The sequence below is a fragment of the Rhagoletis pomonella genome, unplaced genomic scaffold (assembly GCF_013731165.1).
Source record: "Rhagoletis pomonella isolate Grant_MI unplaced genomic scaffold, Rhpom_1.0 Rhpom_scaffold_00011, whole genome shotgun sequence".
NCBI lineage: Eukaryota > Metazoa > Arthropoda > Insecta > Diptera > Tephritidae > Rhagoletis > Rhagoletis pomonella.
In genome coordinates this window covers 10329295-10353966 of record NW_023458565.1, presented here as the reverse complement: position 1 = coordinate 10353966, position 24672 = coordinate 10329295, and the positions used below count along the sequence as shown (strand labels likewise).

General features: G+C 35.2%; 1 protein-coding gene across 6 annotated transcripts in view; it reads right to left on the bottom strand.

The window, feature by feature from the left end:
- Positions 1-230: 230 nt before the first annotated feature.
- Positions 231-24672, bottom strand: part of LOC118746601 (neurogenic protein mastermind) — a 245926-nt gene continuing 221484 nt past the window's right edge. For 4 of the 6 annotated variants that reach the window (XM_036480443.1, XM_036480445.1, XM_036480447.1 and 1 more), the window contains 3 exons: positions 15616-15962; positions 15205-15481; positions 231-3452 (listed from right to left, as the gene is read on the bottom strand). In XM_036480443.1, the coding sequence (XP_036336336.1) occupies positions 3437-3452; positions 15205-15481; positions 15616-15962 (640 nt within the window). In that variant the 3' untranslated portion in view covers positions 231-3436. The remainder of the gene's footprint in view (positions 3453-15204; positions 15482-15615; positions 15963-24672) is intronic. The other 2 variants (XM_036480444.1, XM_036480446.1) reach the window with 1 other exon arrangement.

Here is a 24672-nt window from a genome sequence, read left to right as displayed (position 1 = left end):
GGTTTTTTCATCCAACAAGGGCAATTTATTTGCAAACGGTGTCTTGCGCATTTTCTTCCATAAGAAATTCACAAGTGCAGAAACCCGTTAGCAAAAAAAAAAAATAATAAAAATCAATGCTATTTTTCAGAAGCTTAAAATTCAGATAAGAAAGTTCAAAATTTTTATGAAAATTTAAAAACCTTGCAAATATGTAACACAAATCACCATGTACTCAGTTTTGCATTGTATGTGCTAAAGAGAGCCAATTAAGAAAATTCGTTTAGGAGCAGTTTTTCAGTTTAAACGCTCGAGCTAAACTAAAATTAGCCAATAAAATTTCAGCTAGTTGTTAAATATGTACGCAGTTTACGCGCTCCAAGTTAAAATGGTAGTGAAAAACTTGTCAATAATATTACCAGAATTTAAATGTAAAAAATCGGAGTAGATTTTAAGTCAAGTGGAGTAGATTCAATTTTTTTTCCAAAAGGAGGAGCAAATATACTCCCATCGGAGCAAAGTCCGACCGTTGGGTATGCCTTATTAAAGTGGCCTAACTTTTAAGTGGTCCTCTCTTCGACAAGTTTTACTTTTGTGAGTAGCGTTGCCGATTTTTTGGTAATTTTTTACCAAAATTGGTAATTTTTTCTTTCATAAAATTTGATATTTTAATTTTCAGTTTGGTTCAAGTTTCCATGTCGGTTGATGTGGGATGAATGATCAGTACCTTCAGTTGCTTTTTGGCTACACACCCTTTAATCACATTAATTTTAGAATCCACGCCAAGATTTTCCGATGTTGTGTCTTTCGAAGCTCATGCGGCTTTAAAAACTTTAGCTGAATAGCACGCTGATTGCCCGAAAAGCTTGCAAGTACAATAACTTTGGTAATTTTTTATGGAATTTGGTGACTTTTTTGGTGATGTTGGTACCAAATAAAAAGTCATTGTGGCAACACTGATTGCGAGTGGTTTGTGTCAGGTGCTCGCTCGTTTCGCGACTCTCCATTTAAGTGTCGACAAATCAACGGCGGCTAATATTTATGAAAACTTATCTAAAAAGTATTCACTAAAACTTGAAAAAGCCTTGAGGCCATTGAAAGTTTCGAAACTTTTACAAATATTTAAAAATTCGTTTCAAGTATAAATTAAAAGCTCAAAAGTTCGAAATGCTTGTAAGATCAAAACCAAAAGCGTAAAATATTTACACCACTTTATTGTGCAAAGTTTAACATTCAAATTCATAAAAAATAAAGAAGAGCTGAGTGAAAATTTCAATCTTTATAGCTCTTTAAACCACTTTTATTTTTTTATAAACAAAACCATAAATCTGTAGCATCCCACCGCCACTTGGCCATCAAAGTTTTTAAAAAGCGAGCTCACACTTTTTGCTGTCTCGTCTTCTATTCGGCGTGAGTAAATGCTACTTAGGGCGAAAAATTTACTTTCCATTCCATTACACACAAACGCTGTCATTGTTCTAAGTGTGTACTTAACGGTTTTATTTTCTGTTTTTAACTAAGAAACTTTAGGTTTTACATAAAATAAGTTTATTGTATGAATTACAATTACGTTTGCTAGTTACAAATTACATTAAACAAACAAATAAAAAAAAAAACGAAACAAAACAAAATATCTGCTACTTTTCACAGCTTCCATTATCATTTTGCGGAAAATGTAAACAAGCGTTACAAAAATTAAACAACAATACAACAATGCAACTTTTACAATACAAAGAGGAAAACGCAGAGAGAATTCTTCTGAAACAATTTCGCATATATAGACAAGGAGAAAACTTTCCATTTACGTTTGAATAGTTGAATGATTTTACTTGATTGAATGTGAGTGAGGCGGTTGGGTGGGTGGGCGTTTGTTGTTGGGTTGTGTCGGCTACCGCATGCGATATACTATATATATGTAGCTGAATGTCGACGGAAGGCTTTTGTAAATACAACATAATAAATAACAATAATGTGCTTAAGTGTACTATAAATGCCCAAAAGTGCGCCACATTCAAGTTTTGACGGTCGACAGTCGGAGATGGACAAATTGAAATATGTATGTATGTAGTCCGCTTGTTGTAGTATCCTTACTGGCTGTTGTTGGCGTCGTTGTTATTACAGCACTGGTAATTGTTATTGTTGTCAATGTTGAGTGAGTGCTGCAACTGTTGTTGTTGTTGTTGCTGCCATTGTTGTTTTAATTTTATCACTATTTGCTGCTGCTGTCGCGCATTTATCGTCAAATCTTCAAACAATTTTAAGCCATCTGCCTTTTTTATAGTTGTCGTCGCTGGTTTTTGTTGTTGTTGTTATTCTTCTTCTTGTTAGTTGTTGGTATTGGAATGAATATTTTTTTGTTTTGTTTTGTTTGTGTGGCTTTAGCTCTAAACTCGTCCTAAGTAATTTTAAGTGCCACAATTTGCTGCTCTGCTCATCACTTGCTTTCATCAGCACGGCACGGCACGGCTTCGGCTGACTGGCAACAAAACTCGTTTTGTTCGCTGTTGCTGTTGTTGTTGTTTGTATTACGCAAAGTGGATTTCCTGGCAACGATAAATATTTAAGCGCGCCGTAAGTTGAAAATGTCAGCATGGCTGGACAAATGTTGCCAGGTTACGCTACTCAATGCAGCTTGTTATCCTTGCTGGTGTTGGTTGTTACTTGTTTGCTTGTTGTTGCTATTGTTGAAACCCCAAAGTACTATGTCGTTACCAGTTACTTCTTTTTGTTGTAGCTCTTGTTCTTATTTTTGTTGTTGTTTGCCGCTGCTTTTAGAGCATCTGCTGCTGGCGCTACCTCGGCGGCTGTCGTCGACTATATTTATTGGCTTGGTTGCCTACAATTTGTTTCAACTGCCATTGTTTTTGCATTTTTATTATTTTAACTTTCTTGATATCCTCTGTATTTTTTTTGTTAAACTTCTTTGCTGCTACTTTCGCTTGTTTATTTGTTTTCTATGCTTTAACTTACTTTCAATTCTTATTAACTTTATATTTTATTTACTTTTATTGTAGAAGTAAAAATTTATTTGCCATTTTTCGCAATTTGTCTTTATTTTCTCTTTTTGCTTTCTTTCTTTTTTTCGGTTTCTTTTTACTGTTTCCATTTTGCTTGCTTGCCACAATCTAATTCGCATTTTTTTGTTTATTTTCTTGTTTCTTTGCCGCCTTTGAGCATTTGTTTTCCAATTTTTTTATTCCATTTTTTTTATTCAAAAAAGTTTTGAAGTTTTTTTGTTGATTTTTTATTGTTTTGGTTTTTCATCCACTTATTTTCTTGTATTTCATTTTCTCGTTTTTATACCATCACGCTCGAACTTTTGCTGCTGTTGTTGCTGTAGCCGCTTTTGCTGTTCGAGCGCAAAATTGTATTGGTTGCATTTGGAAAATGAGTTTTTCGCTGATGTTGCTGCTGTCGTGGCTGCTGTTGCAAGTGTCGTTTGCTGCCCTTGCATTTGTCATGGCCGATGGAACCTGCAAGCGGGAAGAGAAGGAAAAATAGCAGGGTTAAGTTGATGTTTTATTGACATAAGTTTGAAAATATGTTAAAGCAAGATATAAGCTTCTAGAAAATTTAAGTTTTGCAAAAAGCACCGATGTCGAAGTTCAAAATGTTACAGGCGAAGTTATCAATATCTGAGCACAAGTAGCGGTTAATTTGTGCGTCAGCTCGATGAAGAGGTGGTTGGTTTTACTGATAAAGGTGGCTCTATTTTAAAAATTGTGGAAGTATTTTTTGAAGGCTTTGGAAGTTGCAAAAATTTACTGTAATATACTGTCGAGTCACAAGGATGTGAATAATAAATCATTATCATACACTGCGTGGCAAAACTACAGAGCCAGCACAAAAATTATTCAACGAAATATTAAAGGAATAAATGAAAAAAAAAAATCTCCTATGAGTTTTGTATAGCAAGAGCTCCGCTCAGATGGAGTGGATGCATTTTTCTTTTTTAACTAAAACCCAATTTACAAAAAGTGTAATGCCGTATTTCCACTAGGCATTGAAGTGACAAAAAAATATGTGGCTAAAATACGATATTGAAACCAAAAACTAATGACCTTTTTCATAAACGTTATGGCGAATTTCGACTAGACATTAAATGACAAAAGTTTTAATCACAATGTTGGTCATTCATAAAAATAGTGATCATGCCAGTTCCACATGACATTTTGTAAAAGGCACACATTTGTTGTCTAGTGGAAATTCGGCATCATGACACACATGTTTTCAAATGCCAGCTTTGTGATTGAAATTTTCGTCATTTAATTACCTGTGGATATCCGGAATAATATGGAATTCCCACTAGGCACTCAACGCAAAAAAAAATAATAACAAAAATAAAAAAAACGAACTTTATAATTTTTTGTACCACAATGACGAAAGTACTTTTTGATGTCCAAACTTATGTACCAGTGGAAATCTGGTATAAGGATTTAAAAATGCCTTGCTGGAAAACCCAAATAATTACTTTGAAAATTTTGTACCCAATGACCTTATTTTTTTGAACAAGGATTAGTATAGGTAAAATTGCACAGAATTTCTTTGTTTCTCCTTAAGATCCTAAAGAGGATGATTTATCTACTACTTATAAGAAATAGTATGCTTCCTGATCGCCTACCAGGAGTTTAATATGCTTGGGTCGAGACAGCTTAGCACACGATTGTTAAGTCGATAGAGGAAACACACATAAAGACTTCACTGTGGGTCCTTTTTCGACATCGAGGGGACTTTTAATCAACGGAGGAGGGGGGAAGGGGATAGAGTCAAAACTTACACCTAGTTAAGCTCATATACCGCATACTCTGCGACAGCATTGTTTTTAAATTGTGATCTTAAACGACTGCACTTTTAGCCAGCATTTACATGAAGCTATTTTGCAGGCGATTCAAAATTGCCAAAAAAAAAATCGCTCGTTTAAATGGTGATTCAAAAATCGTTTGCCTCAAAGTAGACAGCAGACAGTGGCGGAAACAACGAGCCACCTTCAATAAGTGGGGTCATTTCATCCGGTGCCATTCAATCTACATATCGATATATTTGTGCGATAAGCCAAAAAATCAAAAAAACTCGAGAAAAACGGCTTTAAAGTTAACATATACATACTATATGTACGCACCCTTGGTAAAAATTTAAACACATTTAGAAAACGAGCGAATAAGATGCAACACTACACATATAAAAAAAAAAAAAAAAATTCAAATATTTTCATGCAAATCATTTGAGCTTAAAGTCTTCTATTATCTCAGGGAATTTTTGGCAAAACTATTTTTAAAATAATAATATTTTTGCGCGTACACTTTTACTAAGTGTTTGGCCGAGCTTCTCCTTCAATTTGTGGTGCGCGTCTTGTTGTTTCTACACAAATTAAGGGAGCTATAGTTTTACGCCGCCTCTGAACGGCAAATGGATTTTATGGAAAGCTGTTTTTTCATGGCAGAAATATACTCGTAGGTTTGTTAGAAAATTTTTGTTTTCTTATACATATCTATGTATACGTATGTATGTAAATGTTGCTCGGACTAGGGATCGAACCCTAGATCTACTCGGCCACATTTATCTGCAAAAAGCTAGAATTTTTGAGATTTTTTGAAATCGGTCTAGCTCACGTAAATCTTAATATTTTTCTCAAATATTTTCGCGAAAATCGTAATATGTAAAATAAATGTTGAGGAATTAGCCTGTTCGAAGTTTCTGTGTATGTATGAATGCGCTATAAATGTACACAACTGCTTGTACCCCTGAAATGGCCAACCAATTGATGCCAGTTTTCTCATTTAAAGACACACATGCAAACTCTTTTTAATACAAATTGAGTGCGATCAGCTGAAAAATTGCCAGTAGCCCAGCTCAACCGAAAAGGAAGCTTAGGGTAAATCGAAAAACTACACAATTTTCGGAACTAAAACTTAATAAAACATAAATTAACAAGAAACAAGGAAAATAAACAATTTAAGCTACATATTTGTATACACATACTCCTTGTACCCTTTTGTAATATTTGTGGGATGGAACCAATTAGCCAATTAAATTTGTGGCAGTGTTACATATTGATGATTGGCAGGCTAAAGAAAGTCAGAGTAGAGGGTAAGTAAGGAGCTTAATAGACGTCGGTGGCTTGAAAAGATTCTAATTTTTTGTTTCTCGTTCCTAACCACAAATTTTTTTAAAAAAGATGGTTAGTAAAAAGAAAGGTTAATAGATTGGCGGCAGCTTTAATTGCTTTTGGCTTCAATTCGCTGTCAGACAAATTGATGGAATTTAGAATTTGGGTATGAAGAAACTCGTACAAAAACAAGTATGGACGTAGTTGGAAAAACGTTATAACGAAGTAAATAAAAGACAAAGAATGGACAGCATTAACAGCATAAAAAATGATAATTTACTTATTTCTAAAAGGTATTCTTCTGTTACCAAACGATATAGCATTTAATATTTCTTTAATGAAATATATCTCATTTTGAAGAGGAGAAGCCTCCGTATGTACATGCGAAAAATACTCACGTTGTTCAAGTTTGGTGATTATTTAGAAAGGGGTTTCATTTCAAATAAAAACCAGCTACAGTGCTTATCATATCTATACGACACCCACATATTTATTGACAGTTTTGTATATTTTTTTTCTATTAATTAAATTTAATTATTTTTTTTATAAAAATATATTCCATTTCAATAAAAATCACACAAAGAAGTTGCATCAAAATGTAAATTTTTTTTATAGCCCATTCAATTCCAGTATAATAAAGTGCAAGTTTGAAGTGGGCACGAAATACCGTTGATTTTTCGCATTTTTAGTTTGTCGGTCTGTGTCACTCATTTTCTTCCATACAAAGTGTGTTCGACAAGTTTTTTATAGGGGGGGCCATCCCATTGTGACATTGTGAATGTGATCAATTGTGAATTTTAACTATGGTCGTCGGAACTTATACAACAGCAAAAGATATTTTTTAACATAGAACGATAACTAATGTATAAAATTGCTTTAACAAAAATACCAAACGATTTCTTAGTTTTCTGTCACTATCATTTGAATGAATGTGACCGGTGGAATACTGAACTGAGAACTCCATTTTACCCTTTTGCTCTCAAAGACGATTTTTAGCCAAAACACTTAATTTTCACGAACGATGTTTTCAATAAAAATAAGGTTTATATAATCTTCATTGATATGTATATTAAAAAATATTTAAAGTTGTGACTGGTGGGACATCTCCTTGAGACTGGTGTAAAGTAATTATGCATGAAATAAAAGGTTCCATAGACAAAAATTACAGCTTCTTTTGATTTTTTTTTTAATATTTTCCCTCGGGTTAATGAAATGTAGCCATTTAAAAAGAGGTTACTACTGGAATGGAGATAATTAGGGCATAAATATTTAAATTTATGTCGTTTTTCTCTTTTCAATAGAATGACCCATGGAGGAAATTGCACAGCGCCTTCATTTATATAATTTATGTTATCTAATGAATTATAGTTTTATAAAGAAGCATATAAAATTAAATAATAACAAGTAAAAACGTCTAAATTCGGGCGAAGCCGAACATTAAATACCCGGCGCACTTATTAAATATAGTTTTTCAGTATTTCGAAAAACTACTGTCCCCTTATTTCAAACATAGTATGTTCAGTTAGACTTAATGAGATAACGTTATATAGTTATAAGTGGGCATTAACACGCTCCCACGCTCCTCAATAATCTTATTTCTTTTTAAGAGATAGTTGTAAGTAGGGATGTTTTGAATGTCATATTTTCTACATTCACGAATGCGAATGCGAATGTGCGAATACGAATGTTAGGAATAACATCGTTTTTATTACTTACAAATTTTGTAAGTTATTAGAACATTGAACGAGTGCTTAACCAATACAGTGTAGTAGTCAAAGTTCAAAAGGGGCATATTGTATTTCAAAAAAAAATAATTTTGCTGTCTTTTCTCCCATGAGGCGATTTCTTAGAGGCCGGCTGCACTGAACAATTGCTCACTTGGAACGCTGGCGGGTGGAGCGCTCAAATATTTGCGGCCCAGATCTGTCAATTTGTCGTATTTTAGTTTACTTTTCCACCACCGAGATGATCTCGTTTTTCTTTAAGATATGCCTTCAATTGAGCTTTAATTTCATATTTTTTAATGTCTCCTAATTCTAGATACATCCGAGTCTTCGCTTTCGCTGGAGTATTATAAAATTATTTATAGGTTGTTTATAAGACTTTTAGCACTAAAAGCCGGCTATTTTCCGCACCCTGGTTAGACAGACTTGGAGCCATTTCAACAATATTATAGTGCATTCGCAAAACATTCGTATCAATTGATGCCAATACGAATTATTCGCATAGCGAATGCGAATGCAAGTAAATTAGCGTCCCTCAATTTCGAAATATTGAAGATTCAGCATTTCTGAAATTTACCGTTATATGAAAAGTGGGCGTAATTTTAGGGCGATTTCAAAAATTCTCAATGCCTTGCTTTTAATTAATTAATTAATTATGTGTTAAGTGCAATAAATGTGCCAAGTTTGATACAATTTCATGAACCGGTTACCGAGATACACATATGTGGACATAAGTGGGCGGTGCCTAGCCCATTTTCGAAAAAATTTGTTATAAACGTATTTTTCGCTAAAGTCATATTTCAAATATGAATTTTTAATAAAATTGCTTCAGCAGTATTTACTGATTTATCGAAGATTTTGTATATGTCTAAATTTCCATTATATGGGATGTGGGCGTGGTTACTGAACGATTTTAAACACTTTCAGCCGTTTGGTATACTTTATCAGGTTAAACAACTGTGCCTGTGTTTAGGAGGAATTGATGAAGCGGTTACCGAGATAAACATGTACATGTAAACATAAGTGGGCCAATTTTTCAAATATTTATAATATAGTTATGATAAGCACTATAGTTTCCTAACAATCAATAGTTTTTCTGGACTATTTCTGTTTTTTGTATAGCACAGAGTGTTGAAATGGTCCGCTCATTTTTGTAAAGCATTTTTATTTAATGCTGCATGTACACTATCTTTTTTGTCGGTCACTATGTATCTATAGATATATGTATATACATTCATAAGAACACACACGAACGTGTCCCATGAACGTGTCGCATGTACGGACATTTGAGTATGTGCAGCTGTCTTTTTATTTGAACAATGCATTTTACGACATCCCCATGCGATTGAACTTGATGTGACTCGGTGGTCATGTTAAACATGCTCAGATTTTAGTATCCTTGTCACAATGGTGCAGAAGTAGTACATATATTTGATATAAAAAAAAGGGCTTATACAACTGCGTTCAAATGCCAGTTTTTTGGGAAAAGTGAAAAGTTGAAAATAAGTTTAGTTAAAATTGTACCAAAGTTATACTCCAATTTACGTAATTTGACCAAAATTATTGGAATTCATATCAAATAAGGAAAAATTAAAACGGATTAATGGGAATAGCGGAGCACCAATACGCATAACCCAATCTCTTGGATCCGTTCCTGGTTACAGAATGTTTTGAAGCCGAAAAATTTTAAAATTTTATTTACAAAAATTAAACGAGAACTTTATTAGTTACCTTCTACAAAATTGCTCTTACCAGCGCATAGTAGGCCTGTTAGTATTAAAAACATTTCCTCTTATCCTTTTTGTTCCGAACACAATGAACTAATCATTCTCACGCTCTGTTTATGACAGTGCGAACCGGATTAGACCCATGCGGATGGCATCCGTCGGATATCGTTATAAGCATACATTCTTATTTCTATATGATTACAATTTTATGTTACTCATACGCTACGTTGCACAAAACTCCTTTTCTGTTTCTTTACTAATTTAAAACTTTGAATAGTGCGGTGAAGTCGGTGAAGATTACGGTTTATGCAATTGTTATTTGATGGTTTGAGGCCATTTGAAGGTGTTGCGAATATTTTAAATTCATTTTGGAATTATTCCAATTACTAAATCTAATTCAAATAATTTACATGAATAGAAAGATACAGCTCAGAGGCACATTTTCATGCCGAAAATCATGATTCAATAATAGAAGGTTGGATAACTTGGCAGTTGTCTTGCTTCCGTTCGCTGCCTTAGCCTGTGTTGCCGTTTTTTTTCTTTTAGAAATTACTACTAAAATTGTGACGAAAGAATATTCGAGAGCAAAATAAATGCGAGTTTTTTTTTAAATAATTTGAAAGCCACGTGAATTTAACTTGGTAATATATATCGTGTGGGTCCAGATATGCCGTGGTACAATTCTGAAAAACGCCGGGCTAATCGATTTTTTTGTAAATACAACAATATCTGTTCTGTTCTTACCAAGCTGGCGCGCCATCTGCCGACAAGTCGGTTTAGAGTAGCCAACCAAATCAGACGATCTCGATAGTTTTTCATGCTATTTAACTGAATTTTCTTCAAAGACAGCAAGCGAAAAAGTCAATTTGGACATGCTTCAACGTGCAAATTCCGATTTTACTTTCATGGAACGCAACGAAGACCAAAAGTCGAGTCGAAACCATAAAAACCACGATACAGTTATATTTAGTAAACATTGCTAGCATCAATGTTCTCAAAAGTTGATTGCAAAGCTGAATTATTGTCCAAGAACAAATATTTCCAATGCATACCATTTTTACGAAAATTTATTGAACACATAGTGGTGCATTTTATGCATTCGCAATCCTCTCACCCATACACCATTTATTTAATACGCCCATTCAAGTCACATTCGCATACAATAAATGTTCACTTCTAATTTCTTTATTTTCTGTCGCCTTGCATTTTATTGCACAACTTGCATGTGTGTATGTATGTGCATCGCAACTCGAAAGCTGTGACATGTATGTAGATACGTGAGCTTGAATGGATTTGCGGGCGTGTGCTGGCTGGCAACGAATGTGCCCCTCGACAGTGGCATTGTGTGACAGGAAGTGGCATTGAAATTAAACTTTTTCGTAAAGGACACTTATTTACAATCTTCTCACTTCACCCATATCGCAGCAAGATTTTCACATCCTTATACAACAGACAGAAGTAAATACTATACACATATATACATACATACAAGCATACAGAACATACATATGTATGCTTCTCTTCTACAACACTAAATTGCATCATTACAACAATCGTATTTCTTCACATTGTCCATTTCACACATAAACTGACACTTATGTGACTACATATTTATACAGTGACTCAAACAGATGACCACGTGTTGTTTTTTTTTAAATACTCGTAATATTTTTCCAGCTAAATTTTTTTTGTTATATTCATTAAAAATATCTTTTAAGCTTTAACCAAAACCCTGTAAATCACAGATTTAAAATTTATACAAAATTTAGGAAATTTCGCCAAATTTTCGGGTTTTTTAATATAACAAGCGCAATTTACAAAAACTTGCGTTGATATTTTGAAATTTTGTTGCTGACGGTCTCTCGCATTTTATTTCATAAGAAATTTATACTTATATGAAAATATAATATATAGTTTAAAAAACTACAACCTCGCTATTAAAACTTCCATTCGCACTATCATCAGGTTACTTTAAGAATTGAAATTTAAAGCAATTCCCATTCGCACTGTCATCAGGTATGTAATTTGAGAATGGAAAACGCTGCTTCTTTTAGGCGCATCAATATTACATAGTTACATACCGAGCTAATATAAGCGAGGTAAAAAATGCAAAAATCCCACAATAAAAAAATTCTCAAAAATCAACGCGATTTTTTAGCCGTTTGAAACTTGGACTTCATTAGACTAAAACTATATGGGCTAAAAAACTGCATACCCAAAAATTTTCTAAAAATTCAGAATAAAAAATTGAAAATTTTTTGAATTTTGTATTGAGTTTGAAACTGAGATTTACACGGTTTTCGTTAAAGCTTAGACAATATTTTTATAAAAAAAAAAATTAGCTGGGAAAACATTACGAATATTTGAAGAAAATCAACACGTGGTCATTTGTTTGAGTCACTGTATGTATGTATGTTCATTAGAGTATACCGAAAAAAGTTCGCCATACACTCCTGAGTCTAAAGTATTTGTGCAAGGCAATATCGATTTTTTTTCGATCCGAACTTAGGGATCTTGTTTTTTTATTTTTTGTCATATCTTCGGCATTTACAATCGGATATGAAGACTTGATAGGTGGCACAGGAGTGGAGATATTTGAAAATCCCGTATTTATATCCGATTTGGTTCATATTTAGAACGTATATTAACTACATGAAAATATGAAATGAACATACTAAAAATTTAGCCATTAGGTGGCGCTCGAGTCTGGTAAACCAGTATTTATGGTCCGATGTCGTTCATATTTAAAAAGCTTGATTCAAAAATATTTGTTTTTACAATTAACTTATTTTAATTGCTTGTAAGGTGATACGGTCTAATGCACATACATATATACACACATATGTATGTACAGTGCGCTGTTGTATTGTTTCGGTCGTCTTTCATTGTTCTTACATACATACATATGTTCGTATGTCAAAGTAAATCTGTATTGTTCCCATACTTTTGGCTCACATATGTATCCGCATTGCATCTCTGCTCGTCCTTAATAGTTGGCAATTTAAGTTCGACCTGTGGCAGTGGTTTTAGTGGTATTTTGTTGGCAAAAGTAATGCCCACATGACTTTTTAATTAAGCCAATTGACAGCGAAAGCTCACTACACTACTGGGTATTACATAAGCTGAATCATTGGCTGTGGTAGTGGCAGCATATGCGAGTATAAAATGCGAACAATTTTCAATTTAAAAGAAATTAAATTCTTTGCAGACTACAGGAAAGAGGAATTAAATATTGAAAAAAGCGATGGGAATTCCTAAAATTACGAAACCCTAATTTACTAAGAAACGTAAGAACAGATTACATAACTTTTAGAATCTCATGCCCCTTATTCTACGCTAAATCAGTTAGAAAGCCGTCCATGACAGTAGAAATGAAAAATGTCACCTTAAAGTGAGATAGTTACCAAATGAGTAGCTTCTACTAGCAAATAAAAAGCTGATCGGAATGAACAGGATTACGCCGGAAAAATCCAGAAAAAGGTGGATGTGGGGAGTCATTGTTCTTCTGCAAAATGTCAAGACTCTTGTACGAATCTGAATAGTTTGTTTTGTGCAGCGATGCGGTACACGTATTATAAAGTTGCTCTGTACTATCCTCATACTCCAAAAATGTTAAACACAGTATATATGCATTTCCCAAGCTGCAACTATTAAAAACTCCATTCTAGTCCTGTAACATAGCCATAGCGGATCTGACTTCGACTCTGCAGTCAATTCTACCATAGGATGGACGGTTGGTTAGTAAAAGCATCGCCTGAGCGCTGAGAGCACCGATACGCTTCCCTGGGCAATTCTGGTTAAGAGTTTTAAGTCTTTTATAAAACAATTGAAAGACAGTAGGAAAGATAGTTTGAAAGGCCAACTTTCATGGTGAAAAGCTCTTTTGACTAAAGCACTTGAGCGTGTTCGAAATAGAGATGTAAGTACTGTGAGCAATATACACCTTGTTCTAATATACAAATATTCACAATTATTTAAATGAACAATTTTTTGCGTTAATTATTTATGATTAGACGGCGGATTTTTATGCAGAAAATGAAGCCTAAAAATATTTAGTACTTAACTATAAGAAAAATAAATAAATTTGTATACATTTTGTCTATAGTTATGGCGTACATATTTTGAGGCTTCGTTTTCTGCATAAACATCCGCAGTGTATTTATTACAAGTAATTTTTAAGCAAAAACAAAACCGACTTCAATTGTCATATAAAAATTTAAGATTACCGTTAATTTCTTGATGATCCAATGATCGGCACCACTTCTGAGGCACCAGCTGTCCTATAAAAAAATCGGTCAACCAGTCCAAAGTTATGATAACATTCATAAAAAATATTTACATATATATTCCGACGAATTGATAACCTCCTCCTTTTTTTTAAAGTAGGTTAAAAATATAGTTTATTCTATAATATAAACTATATAAATCAAAGTTTCATACCTCATATAAAGCTCAGAAAGATTAAAAAATTTATCATCAAAATTTCCGAATTTTTATACAGAATTTCTAGAAAATTTTCGAGTGCGCTGTTTTGTAGCTCATTAAATTTTGGTACAAAAAAGTGCAAGTCGCTAAAAATTACCGTTCATTTTTTAGATTTTTTTTGCGGACGGTGCAGTGCGTTTTCTTACATATAACGTATGTTCAAAACCTATTTTTATATGGAAGAAAATGCAAATGGGAGAGATTTCTTGTTAAAAAAAAAAATCTCAAATTCCATATAAAATTTGGGATTTCATAGCGGCCCAAGACATGGGCGTGGCTACTCAAAGTTCCGCACAGATACTTCTAGAATGAAGATAACAAGACTAGAAGTAAAAACTGGAGAAAATGCGGAATCATAAGGGTTAATATTTAACATACATTTCTATTAATTTTTAGATTTTATTGTAAAAAAATATAAATATTTTTTAAATTAAATTTTGAGGAATTTTTTTCTTTATTTTTATAAATTTTTGAATTTTATTTTAAAATTATTATTTTTTTATTGCGGCGGTCGCTGGCGTGGTTAGCAGTGGGCGCTAGCTTTCCGCAGAGCCTGGGTTCAACTTAACATCAAAAAAAGTTTTTCGGCAGGAAATGGCAAACCTCCGAGTGTATTTCTGCCATGAAAAACAGCTTCTCATAAAAATATAATCGCCCTTCGGAATCGGCATCAAACTGCAGGTCCCTTTCGCTTTTAGTGACAACATCAAGAGGCACGCCACAAATCGGAGGAGAAGCTCGGCCAAACACTAACATCCAATCTATTATTATTATTAATTTCCTCAATTTTATTTTATATATTTTTACTTTTTTCATTTATTTATTTTTTCTTATTTAATCCAGTTTTCTTGTAATTTGTGTTATTTAATTTAATTTTTAGAAAACATAAGACCTCCTGGTTAGCAAATAATTGAATTAGCCATTAAAAAAGAGCTTTACAGATAGTTGCCAGAATTAACAATTGCTTTACGTAAGAATTTTATCCTTCGAAAGACTGTTGTGAGTTGAAAGACAGTTCTTTTGACCTCTTTAAGAGTTCCTCTGTTCTCGGTTTGAATGGACTCCTTTCGACATGATAGCAATTTTTAATTTCGATGATTATTTATTATTTATTTTTTATTGATGGCAACGATATGTAAATTACGATGTATGTAAATCCAATATGCAAATAATTTCAACGTACCTTGTCAAATGCCGACTACCCTCGTGCACTGCCATTTCCGACGATTTGAATTCATTTAATTCCTTACGTATGGCAGCCTTATCTTTCGGCGTCAGTCTTGTCCATGGCTTGTCCGCACGCCGATCGTAGTCGTGCGCCTGTGTCACCTCAATATAATCGTTGAAACGTATAATTTTCTTCTCTTTCAGCTCCTCGACGGTGGGTCGGAAACTCAATTTTCGCAGCAAATAAGATTTCTTCTCCTCCTTTTGTTTCTTCTCTTCGGCGGGTGATTGTGCTGAACCAATAAGAAATAAGCGATAATTATATAAATTCATACAATTAAGCCAATGTTATATACATATATTATGGCAGAAATAATGCAGTAGCGTAAAACATGGGAGTAATTATTTGTTTCGCTGCAGTACTTACTCTTTAATATATTGCGCTCTACCAGCTCTTCAGCTGTGGGCCGCATCGACAGTCGACGTATGAGTCGTGCGCCAATGGCCTCCTTTGACTCCTTCAACTCATTATCGGTAACCTGATGCAGAATATTGCGATTGATTAAATCCTGCTTATCGGGTCGCAATTGCAACTTCAGCGATAGTGACTCCTTGCGCGCAATTTTCGCTTGTCGGTCATTCTCATCGTCGCGATAGAGTATGCGCCCGTCACCCTCATCGCTGTCGCTGCTGCTCTCGCGTATCACAAACGGCCGTGTGTTCTCCTTATTCTCGACGGTGCAGGGCAGATTGATGTTGAACACTTGCTGCCTGCTGCGTAAAGTGAAGGCCACAAAAACGTGGCGCAGCGGTTGACGGATTGTGTGATGAGGATGCGTCGTCGATGTGTGCGGCAGGAGCATTGTGTTTGTTGTTTTTATTTTTGTAATAAGTGTTTAATTATTTTTGGAAATAAAAAAGAGAGAAAATTGTATATAAAAAAGATAAGTTAATATTTTTGGTTTACATATTTGATTAAATTGAAATGCGGTTTTCATTTTTAGATTTGTGTTTAAAATTAATATGTCTCATATATGTATGTATGACGTGGCTGTGTGTGTGTGTGGTACAAAAGCATACACATTTGAACAGCACAATGCATCTTACGTAATACCTACAAGCTTATATATGTATGTATGTATGTGTGTACACTAGGGTGGTCCATAAAGAAGTAAAGTCGAAATTTTAATGCTCTGGTTTTTTTATATTTTGAAATCCAAAAATATTTAGAGGTCGCTCAAAGCACTCAAAGTTTCCATGTATTTTATATGGAAAAAAACAAGTTTTCGTAGAGATGGTATATAATTCTGGAAAATCTATATTTTTCGATCGCAAAAATTTGTTTCTATTCAGGAGACCTCCGATAACAATATTCGATTGCTCATTTAACCAGTTTCTATTATTATTATTATTTTTTATATATATTTTTTTATATGGCCCATATTAAAAGATGGTATAATAAACATTTGGATATTATTGGCAGTCTTTTGAAAAGAAACAAAGTTTTCCGTTCGAAAAATTTTGATTTTCAAGAGTTCTATAACATTTCTACGAAAACTTGTTTTTCCCATATAAAATACATGAAAAACTTTGACCGCTTTGAGCTACCTTTACAAATATTTTTCATTCAAATAAAAAAAAAATAAATAAAAAAACAGGGGCAAAATTTTTTTCGAAATAGAACAATCCCAGGGGTTACAGCATTTGAATTCCGAAATTCCGACTTCACTATCTCACATGCATTTTCGGACCACCCTAATGCACACATATGGATGTGATTGACATGCATCTGGTCTTTTGGGTGAAACAGTTATAGTGTTTGTAGGTAACCAAATGAACATACGAAATTACAAAATTGACTAAAAACATGCAACAGAAATAAAGTTATCAAAAAAAGTATTGAAAAGTTGGCTAGTTGATTTCGTGATAAACACAAAAAGGTTTGGTTGGCCAAAAATAGCAATTAAAAATGGCTACTATAATTTTGGGTAAGCAACTATCTTGCTTAAAATAAATGCTCAAGTAGCACAATGGGGTATAACTTGGTGTAAATTTGTGAATTTTGATACAATTAATCAGAGCGCTTTTTATTTTCTAAAATTAAATGATTCGAGGCAATACTTCAATAATATTTATTCAAACACTAATATGCTCTCATTCGCTTTGTTGAATGCTTGAAATTCCTGCGGGTTACATTAGGTGTAATTTTGTTTCAATAAAAGTCAACTTACTTAGTTAGGCTCCAGCTAAAAAAGCTTAGCAGATTTTCACTTTTTGCCCTTTTAACTCTTCAAAATATTTACAAACTAAACGATTCTTAAATCTCTTTCGCCTAACTCCCATATTGTGATAGATATTTCAATTACATACCTAGTTCCTTCAATTCAAATTGAATTTGATGATTTTTAAACAGGTGGCAACCCTCTCACATGTAGTTTGGAAATAAAGCCTTTTTTAAACCGCATATTTTCAAATTCACATATCGTCATTAGGCTAATCTATCACTCTTGTCAGTAGGTGCGACCCTTAATATTCTTTATAAAATCTCTCATTATACTCCTGCAAATGTATTATTTATGGCGGAGTAGTATGAACAATGAAAGTGTGCGATGAGGCGGCCAGATACTGCGGTTACACTGGCTATCTCTCTATACAATGAAGGATCCAAGATGGATCGCGGTGTTGCCCTGCCTGTACGATTGGAGAAGGATACAAGCATCTTCAAAGCAGAACTTCTAAGTATCCTCGAAGCCTGTATCTGAATCTTAGGCAATACAGTCGGGTATAAGAGTAAAATAACAATATATTCTGACAGCCAGGAGGCGCTAATGGCGATAACATCACCGGTTACCAAAGCCAAGCTAGCTAGGGATATCAAAATGGTACTGTGCTCAGAGTATCAGTCAACTACAGTATCGCTTGTCTTGTATGGGTGTCCCGGATATAGAAACATAGATGAAAATGAGAAGGTTGATGAATTAGCGAAAACAGGAGCCACTTTGGATGTATCCGAAGCAGTGACACTGGGTTGCCCTCTTGGCATAGTCCAAAGAGCGATTAAGTATTTTGCATTTCTTTGAACTGACTAGACACAGGTGGTCAGATATACAGACCTGTGGTATATCGAGAAAACTATGGCCTGACTACAACAGGACGAAGGCCATGGACCTCCAGAGGTGTTTAAATAAACATGCGTAAAAATAGGAGTACCCTATAATAAGATTTACCGCAGCTGTCAGCTAGAAGATAGCGAAGGAAACATAAAATACTTATTAGGCAAATACCTAGTAAGAAAACTAACCGATTTATAAGGAGAATCCAAATTGTTCGACCAAACAAAATAGGATGTATACACAGACAAAATATTCCCCGTGAGGAGTGCATAAAAATGGCGTAAAAACACGTAAATTGAATACTGCGACTAGGAAGCAGCAACCAACCAACACTGTCTAAGTCAAGTCGTGCGAATGGATGCTTATTATGGTAGAGGAAGAAAAAGGCATCGACCGCGTTGGAAATACTAGGTGGAGCGCAGTTTATTTCTTTATAATAGGTCTTGTTTTTCGTTTGTGTCGGTTAACCAGAAGAAGGAATGACTTTTGAATGTTGACCATACGATGTTTTTTTTTTTGATTTTTATTTTTAATATTTTTTTTATAAAAATATAGTTTATTCTTTAACAAAACCGTGTAAATACAAGCTTCTAACTTTGTGCAATATTTCAAAACAATTCAACAAACTTTGGTTAAAATGTGTAGCTTTTTGAATTACCGCAAAGAAATTGAGTTGATCATCAGTTGGAAGCTGCAGAAACGCAACTAAATCGAAACATTTTTGCCACGAATTATTACGGGCGATGGAAAATGGATTGCGTACGAGAGTTAGCAATGCAAGCGATCATGGTGAATTACCAACGACTTCAATGCCTAGATTGACGGCAAGGAAGGTTATGTTAAGTGTCTGGTAGAATTTAGAACGAAATCGTCGATTATGAACAACTACAACATGGTGAAACCATCAACACGGCCTTCTACTGGGCACAATTCGACCGTTTGAACGGAACTTGGTTGGGAAGTGTTAATGCATGCACCGTATAGCTCGGACCTTTCACCTTTCAAATATACCAAAAAAACAGCGGAGTCTTTTTATATGACCCAATATTTTGCGTTGAATTCCTTACGAGTACTCGTAACATCGAAGTTAAATAACAAATGCAAGGAATTAGAACTTAGTCAGCAGTGCGGAAATGAATATGTCAGCACATTATAAAACGGCGTTGCGCTGGCGAGGGTGGAATGGGGGTACCGAAATTGCGCATAAGGAAACTGTGCATTTAGACATTATTTCGGTTTCAACCGAAACTGTGCATGTATGCTTTATTTCGGTTTTTACCATATGCATTATTTCGGTTTTAAACCGAAACTGTGCATGTATGCATTACTTCGTTTTTTTTCATATGCATTATTTCGCTTTTAAAACGAAAGTATGCATATGCATAATTTCGGTATTTTCTCATATGCATTATTTCGGTTTTCAACCGAAACTGTGCATGTATGCATTACTTCGGGTTTTTCATATGCATTATTTCGGTTTTCAACCGAAACTGTGCATGTATGCATTACTTCGGGTTTTTTCATATGCATTATTTCGGTTTTCAACCGAAACTGTGCATGCATGCATTATTTCGGTTTTTGTTATATGCATTATTTCGGTTTTCAACCGAAACTGTGCATGTATGCATACCTTCGTCTTTCACATATGCATTATTTCGGTTTTCATCCGAAACTGTGCATGTATGCTTTATTTCGGTTTTTGCCATATGCATTATTTCGGTTTTGAACTGAAATTGTGCATGCATGCATTATTTCGGTTTTTGTTATATGCATTATTTCGGTTTTCTAACGAAAGTGTGCATATGGATAATTTCGTTTTTTCTAATATGAATTATTTACTTCTACTTAGTAAGGGTTTTAATCCCTAAGCGCGGCTGAAAGCCGCCTACGCAGAGAAAAGTTCTGCGCAAAAATACGTCCGCCCTTCTTTTCCGGCAATACAGAAAGGAGAATTCTACTTAGTAAGGGTTACAATCCCTAAGAGCGGCCGAAGGCCGCCTACGCAGAGAGAAGTTCTGCGCAAAAATACTTCCGGCCCCCTTTTCCGGCAACACAGAAAGGAAAATTCTACTTAGTAAGGGTTATAATCCCTAAGTGCGGCCGAAGGCCGCCTACGCAGAAAGAAGTTCTGCGCAAAAATACTTCCGGCCCCCTTTTGCGGCAACACAGAAAGGAGAATTCTACTTAGTAAGGGTTATAATCCCTAAGCGCGGCCGAAGGCCGCCTACGCAGAAAGAAGTTCTGCGCAAAAATACTTCCGGCCCCCTTTTCCGGCAACACAGAAAGGAGAATTCTACTTAGTAAGGGTTATAATCCCTAAGTGCGGCCGAAGGCCGCCTACGCAGAAAGAAGTTCTGCGCAAAAATACTTCCGGTCCCCTTTTGCGCAACACAGAAAGGAGAATTCTACTTAGTAAGGGTTATAATCCCTAAGCGCGGCCGAAACCCGCCTACGCAGAAAGAAGTTCTGCGCAAAAATACTTCCGGTCCCCTTTTCCGGCAACACAGAAAGGAGAATTCTACTTAGTAAGGGTTATAATCCCTAAGCGCGGCCGAAGGCCGCCTACTCAGAAAGAAGTTCGTTTTCATGTATGCACTATTTCGGTTTTTGTCATATGCATTACATCGGTTTTGAGTCGAAACTGTGCATGTATGCATTACTTCGGTTTTTGTCACATGCATTATTTCGGTTTTGAACCGAAACTGTGCATGAATGCATTACTTCGTTTTTCTCATATGCGTTATTTCGGTTTTCAAACGAAACTGTGCATATATGCATTATTTCGGTTTTTTTCATATGCATTATTTCGGTTTTCAACCGAAACTGTGCATATATGCATTATTTCGGTTTTTTTTCATATGCATTATTTCGGTTTTCAAACGAAAGAGTGCATATGCATAATTTCGGTTTTTCTAATATGCATTATTGCGGTTTTCAACCGAAACTGTGCATATATGCATTATTTCGGTTTTTTTCATATGCATTAATTCGGTTTTCAACCGAAACTGTGCATATATGCATTATTTCGGTTTTTTTTCGTATGCATTATTTCGGTTTTTTTCATATGCATTATTTCGTATGCACAGTTTCCATATGCACAATTTCAGGGTGCCGGTGGAATGGGTAGAATGGGTACCTAGCGTTTATTTCGAAATTTAGTACCTACGTACTAACTTATGTACATACGTAGATGTACAAACATAGGAGCGTAAAATGATTAGCGCTTTGTTGACATTTAAAGTGAAATGTGGTGAAATCTGAAGATAAAATGAAAAGCAGCACATGGCTATATACATACATACGTATGTACATACATATGCATACACGTGCATGTGTGAAAAGCAGCACATTCATCTGCGGAAACCGTAAACGTCAGCAAATCTATTAACGAAATTCGTTGCTGTATTAATATTATATTTTACATAAATATGTACTACTCTATTCAGATGAACGTACGAGTGTGTGTGCATAACAAAGAAAATCCTCTGCGCATTTACAGGTACATAGGACGTGTGCTAGAGAATAAGCTACGGAGTCAAAAAGTTTACTTGTCTTTTACAGTGTGAAAAATAGGTTTGCAGACCAAAAAAGGAGGCTGCGCTTTGCTAAGAGAAGCACGGGCAATACGCTGAATTTTAGTTCCAGGTACATACATTAAGGTCGTCGTCTAAGGTCGGGGCCACGCAATGAGCGGCAAAGCGGCGCCATATAAAAATGCCTAAACTTTGTGCAAAACTCGCGCAAATTCAATAAATTTTCAAGCAAATTTTCTACTTTTTAATCAAACTTTTTTGTAATTTTCTAGTATAAAAGATGCAAGTTTGAAGTTAGCTTTTTTTATTGAAGGTGCTTTGCATCTTTTCCAAACAAAGATTTTCCACAATTTTTTTGTATAGAAGAAACTGCGTGAAAAAATTGCCAAAAATTAAAGGTAATTCCGAGCTACTTCAAACTTGCAGCTTATTGTAATAAACTTTATTTGGCACACTCAAAAACCTTCTAAAAATCGGATCGCAAAGTCGAAAATTTCCAGAGGCAAAAAGTTTAGAAATAATGATTTTTAGAGGTGCATTTTGATTCCAGTGGAAAAACCACAACTTGTTTGTGGTGAGGCACCCTAATGCGCATACATATGTGGCACATACTGTAGTCACTTGAGCAAGTTAATGCGTCGATACGAGAGTTATTTGGTTTTCTTCAAATATATATGTATGTATGCAAACTTACATAATAGGGGTATTCTCTGAGTCTTGCAAAAGCCTTGCATGGTGCACAGATTGCACGGATTGCACGGTTAAAACCGGTTTTCGTATGGGACAGCTTTGCAAACCATGCAATCCGTGCACCGTGCAAGGGCTTTGCAAGACTCAGAGAATACCCCTTATATTTATTTGCGTATGCAAATAAAATTTCACATTCCAAATGTTTATTAAAAAGCAAATACAGAAGCTTCGTTCTGCGTTCGTCCTTTTCAAATTTATCAATAAATTTAACGCGCATGCATGCATGATTCGCATTAAAGTAAGCACTGGCTTATAACAGATTTTGCAAAAGCAATGAAAACGAATAATTAAAAGGTGTGCGTAACTTTATTCAATTCAGAAAACGTTTTTATTTCAGCTTTATATTACTTAAAGCGAAAGGGTATAACAGTTACCATAGATTTCCTAAATACATGACCGCAGACAAATTTCTTCCAACGACAAGTGAGCTAATAGTTGGAGCTCTAGACGACATCTTAAAAAAAATAATTGATCTTGATCATAAGAAAACCAAAAATTCCCGCCTTTTCTTTGCGGATATTAGATGGATCAACTTTGAATCTCTACATCCTTCTGGGCCTCAAATTCAAATTGGAAAAGGTGAGTGAAGAAGGGCGCTAAAAAGGATCAATATGGCTTATTACACCTTCAAAAGGGGTGGTACGTAGACTACAGTTATCAGACGGATTGTAACCCATAGGGGCTTAGTCTAGTGGAAAGCTGTAGACCAGTGATACCCACGCTATAGCTGATAAGAACCAGTCAGCTCTTCACAACAAATATTCACTACTTGCGAGTTCATTATGAATTTGCAGCTCACGCAAGCTCAAGCATTTCGTGTAAACATGTCTAGGTCACAATTTTAAATTTCATACTAATTTAAACGGCATCCTGAATTTTGGTGTAACGAACCGAAAGCCCAACGCCCACAGAGTAGAACTTCATTCCGAACTAAAACTGCTTGTCTTTAGGTGCAACTAATTTCAACACGTCATCGTATACTAAATATGTTCCATAGCAGCGGACCAAGAACCGATCCCTGGGATACTCCGCCTGAGGCTTTATGCCTTATTACGCCCAATTTTGTCTCACACAAGATGCGGGAACCTCAAGCTTCTGGAGCGCTTCGCATATTTTTTGCCAGTTTGCCAAGTTGAAAGCATTTTTGACAATTGCACCGACTTTCCAACGCTTCCCTGCTATTGCATTCACCGCATTGGCTTTTACCAGCATATTGCATCGATGGTGGAGCGTATTTTCCGAAATCCAAACTGATTTGGTGCCAGACCACTCGTCGATGAGTCAATGGCTCGGGTGATACGATTCGCTATAATGCGCTACAGGATCTTCTCCGCCGTATCAAGCATACAAATCGGACAGTAAGCAGCTGAATCGCAAGGAGGCTTATTGGGCTTAGGCAGTAGAAGCAGGCGTTAGACCTTCCAACGTTTAGGAAAAACGATCATCCTTACACTCGTATCGAAAACTTTTGGGTATCGCCATAGGCGCCCGGGGAGTTATTCCTACTAAGGTTAGCACAGGCATTGCTAACCACTTCAACTGTAACTTCTGGCACCTTTGTACGGCTGGCATTTGGCGCTACTTGGAACCGCAGCTGCTCTTGTGTAGGAAAAAAGTATCGATTATTTACCTCATAAACGGTTCTGAGGGCGGACATTTATTGTCGCTCGTCAGACGCTTCGTGACGTGCATGTACGCCGCTCCCCAAGGCTGCCCATCCGCGTCGTCTTAATGCTTGAGAATGAAGAATATGTAGGTAGGTATGTATGTTATAGCTTACATACAAATTTTTGAAAACCAACGGAAGAGTATAGAAGGCAAATTTTTTCCTTATTTTTCCTTGGCGTAATACACAGTAAAGACGACGAATACTAACTCTACGTGGCCTACACTGCCGCTCTTTGGATAAAACAAAAGAACCATAATTAAATTAAGTGATTCGTGAGTTTTTCGCTCGAATGCAGGAGACACTAAATTAAGTCTTCACTGAACAAGTTTTTTCAATATACGTTTAGTATTAACCAATAAAAAATTCTGTCTACTGCCATCCGCATATGTATAATTAATTTTTATTTTGTTATTGTCTTA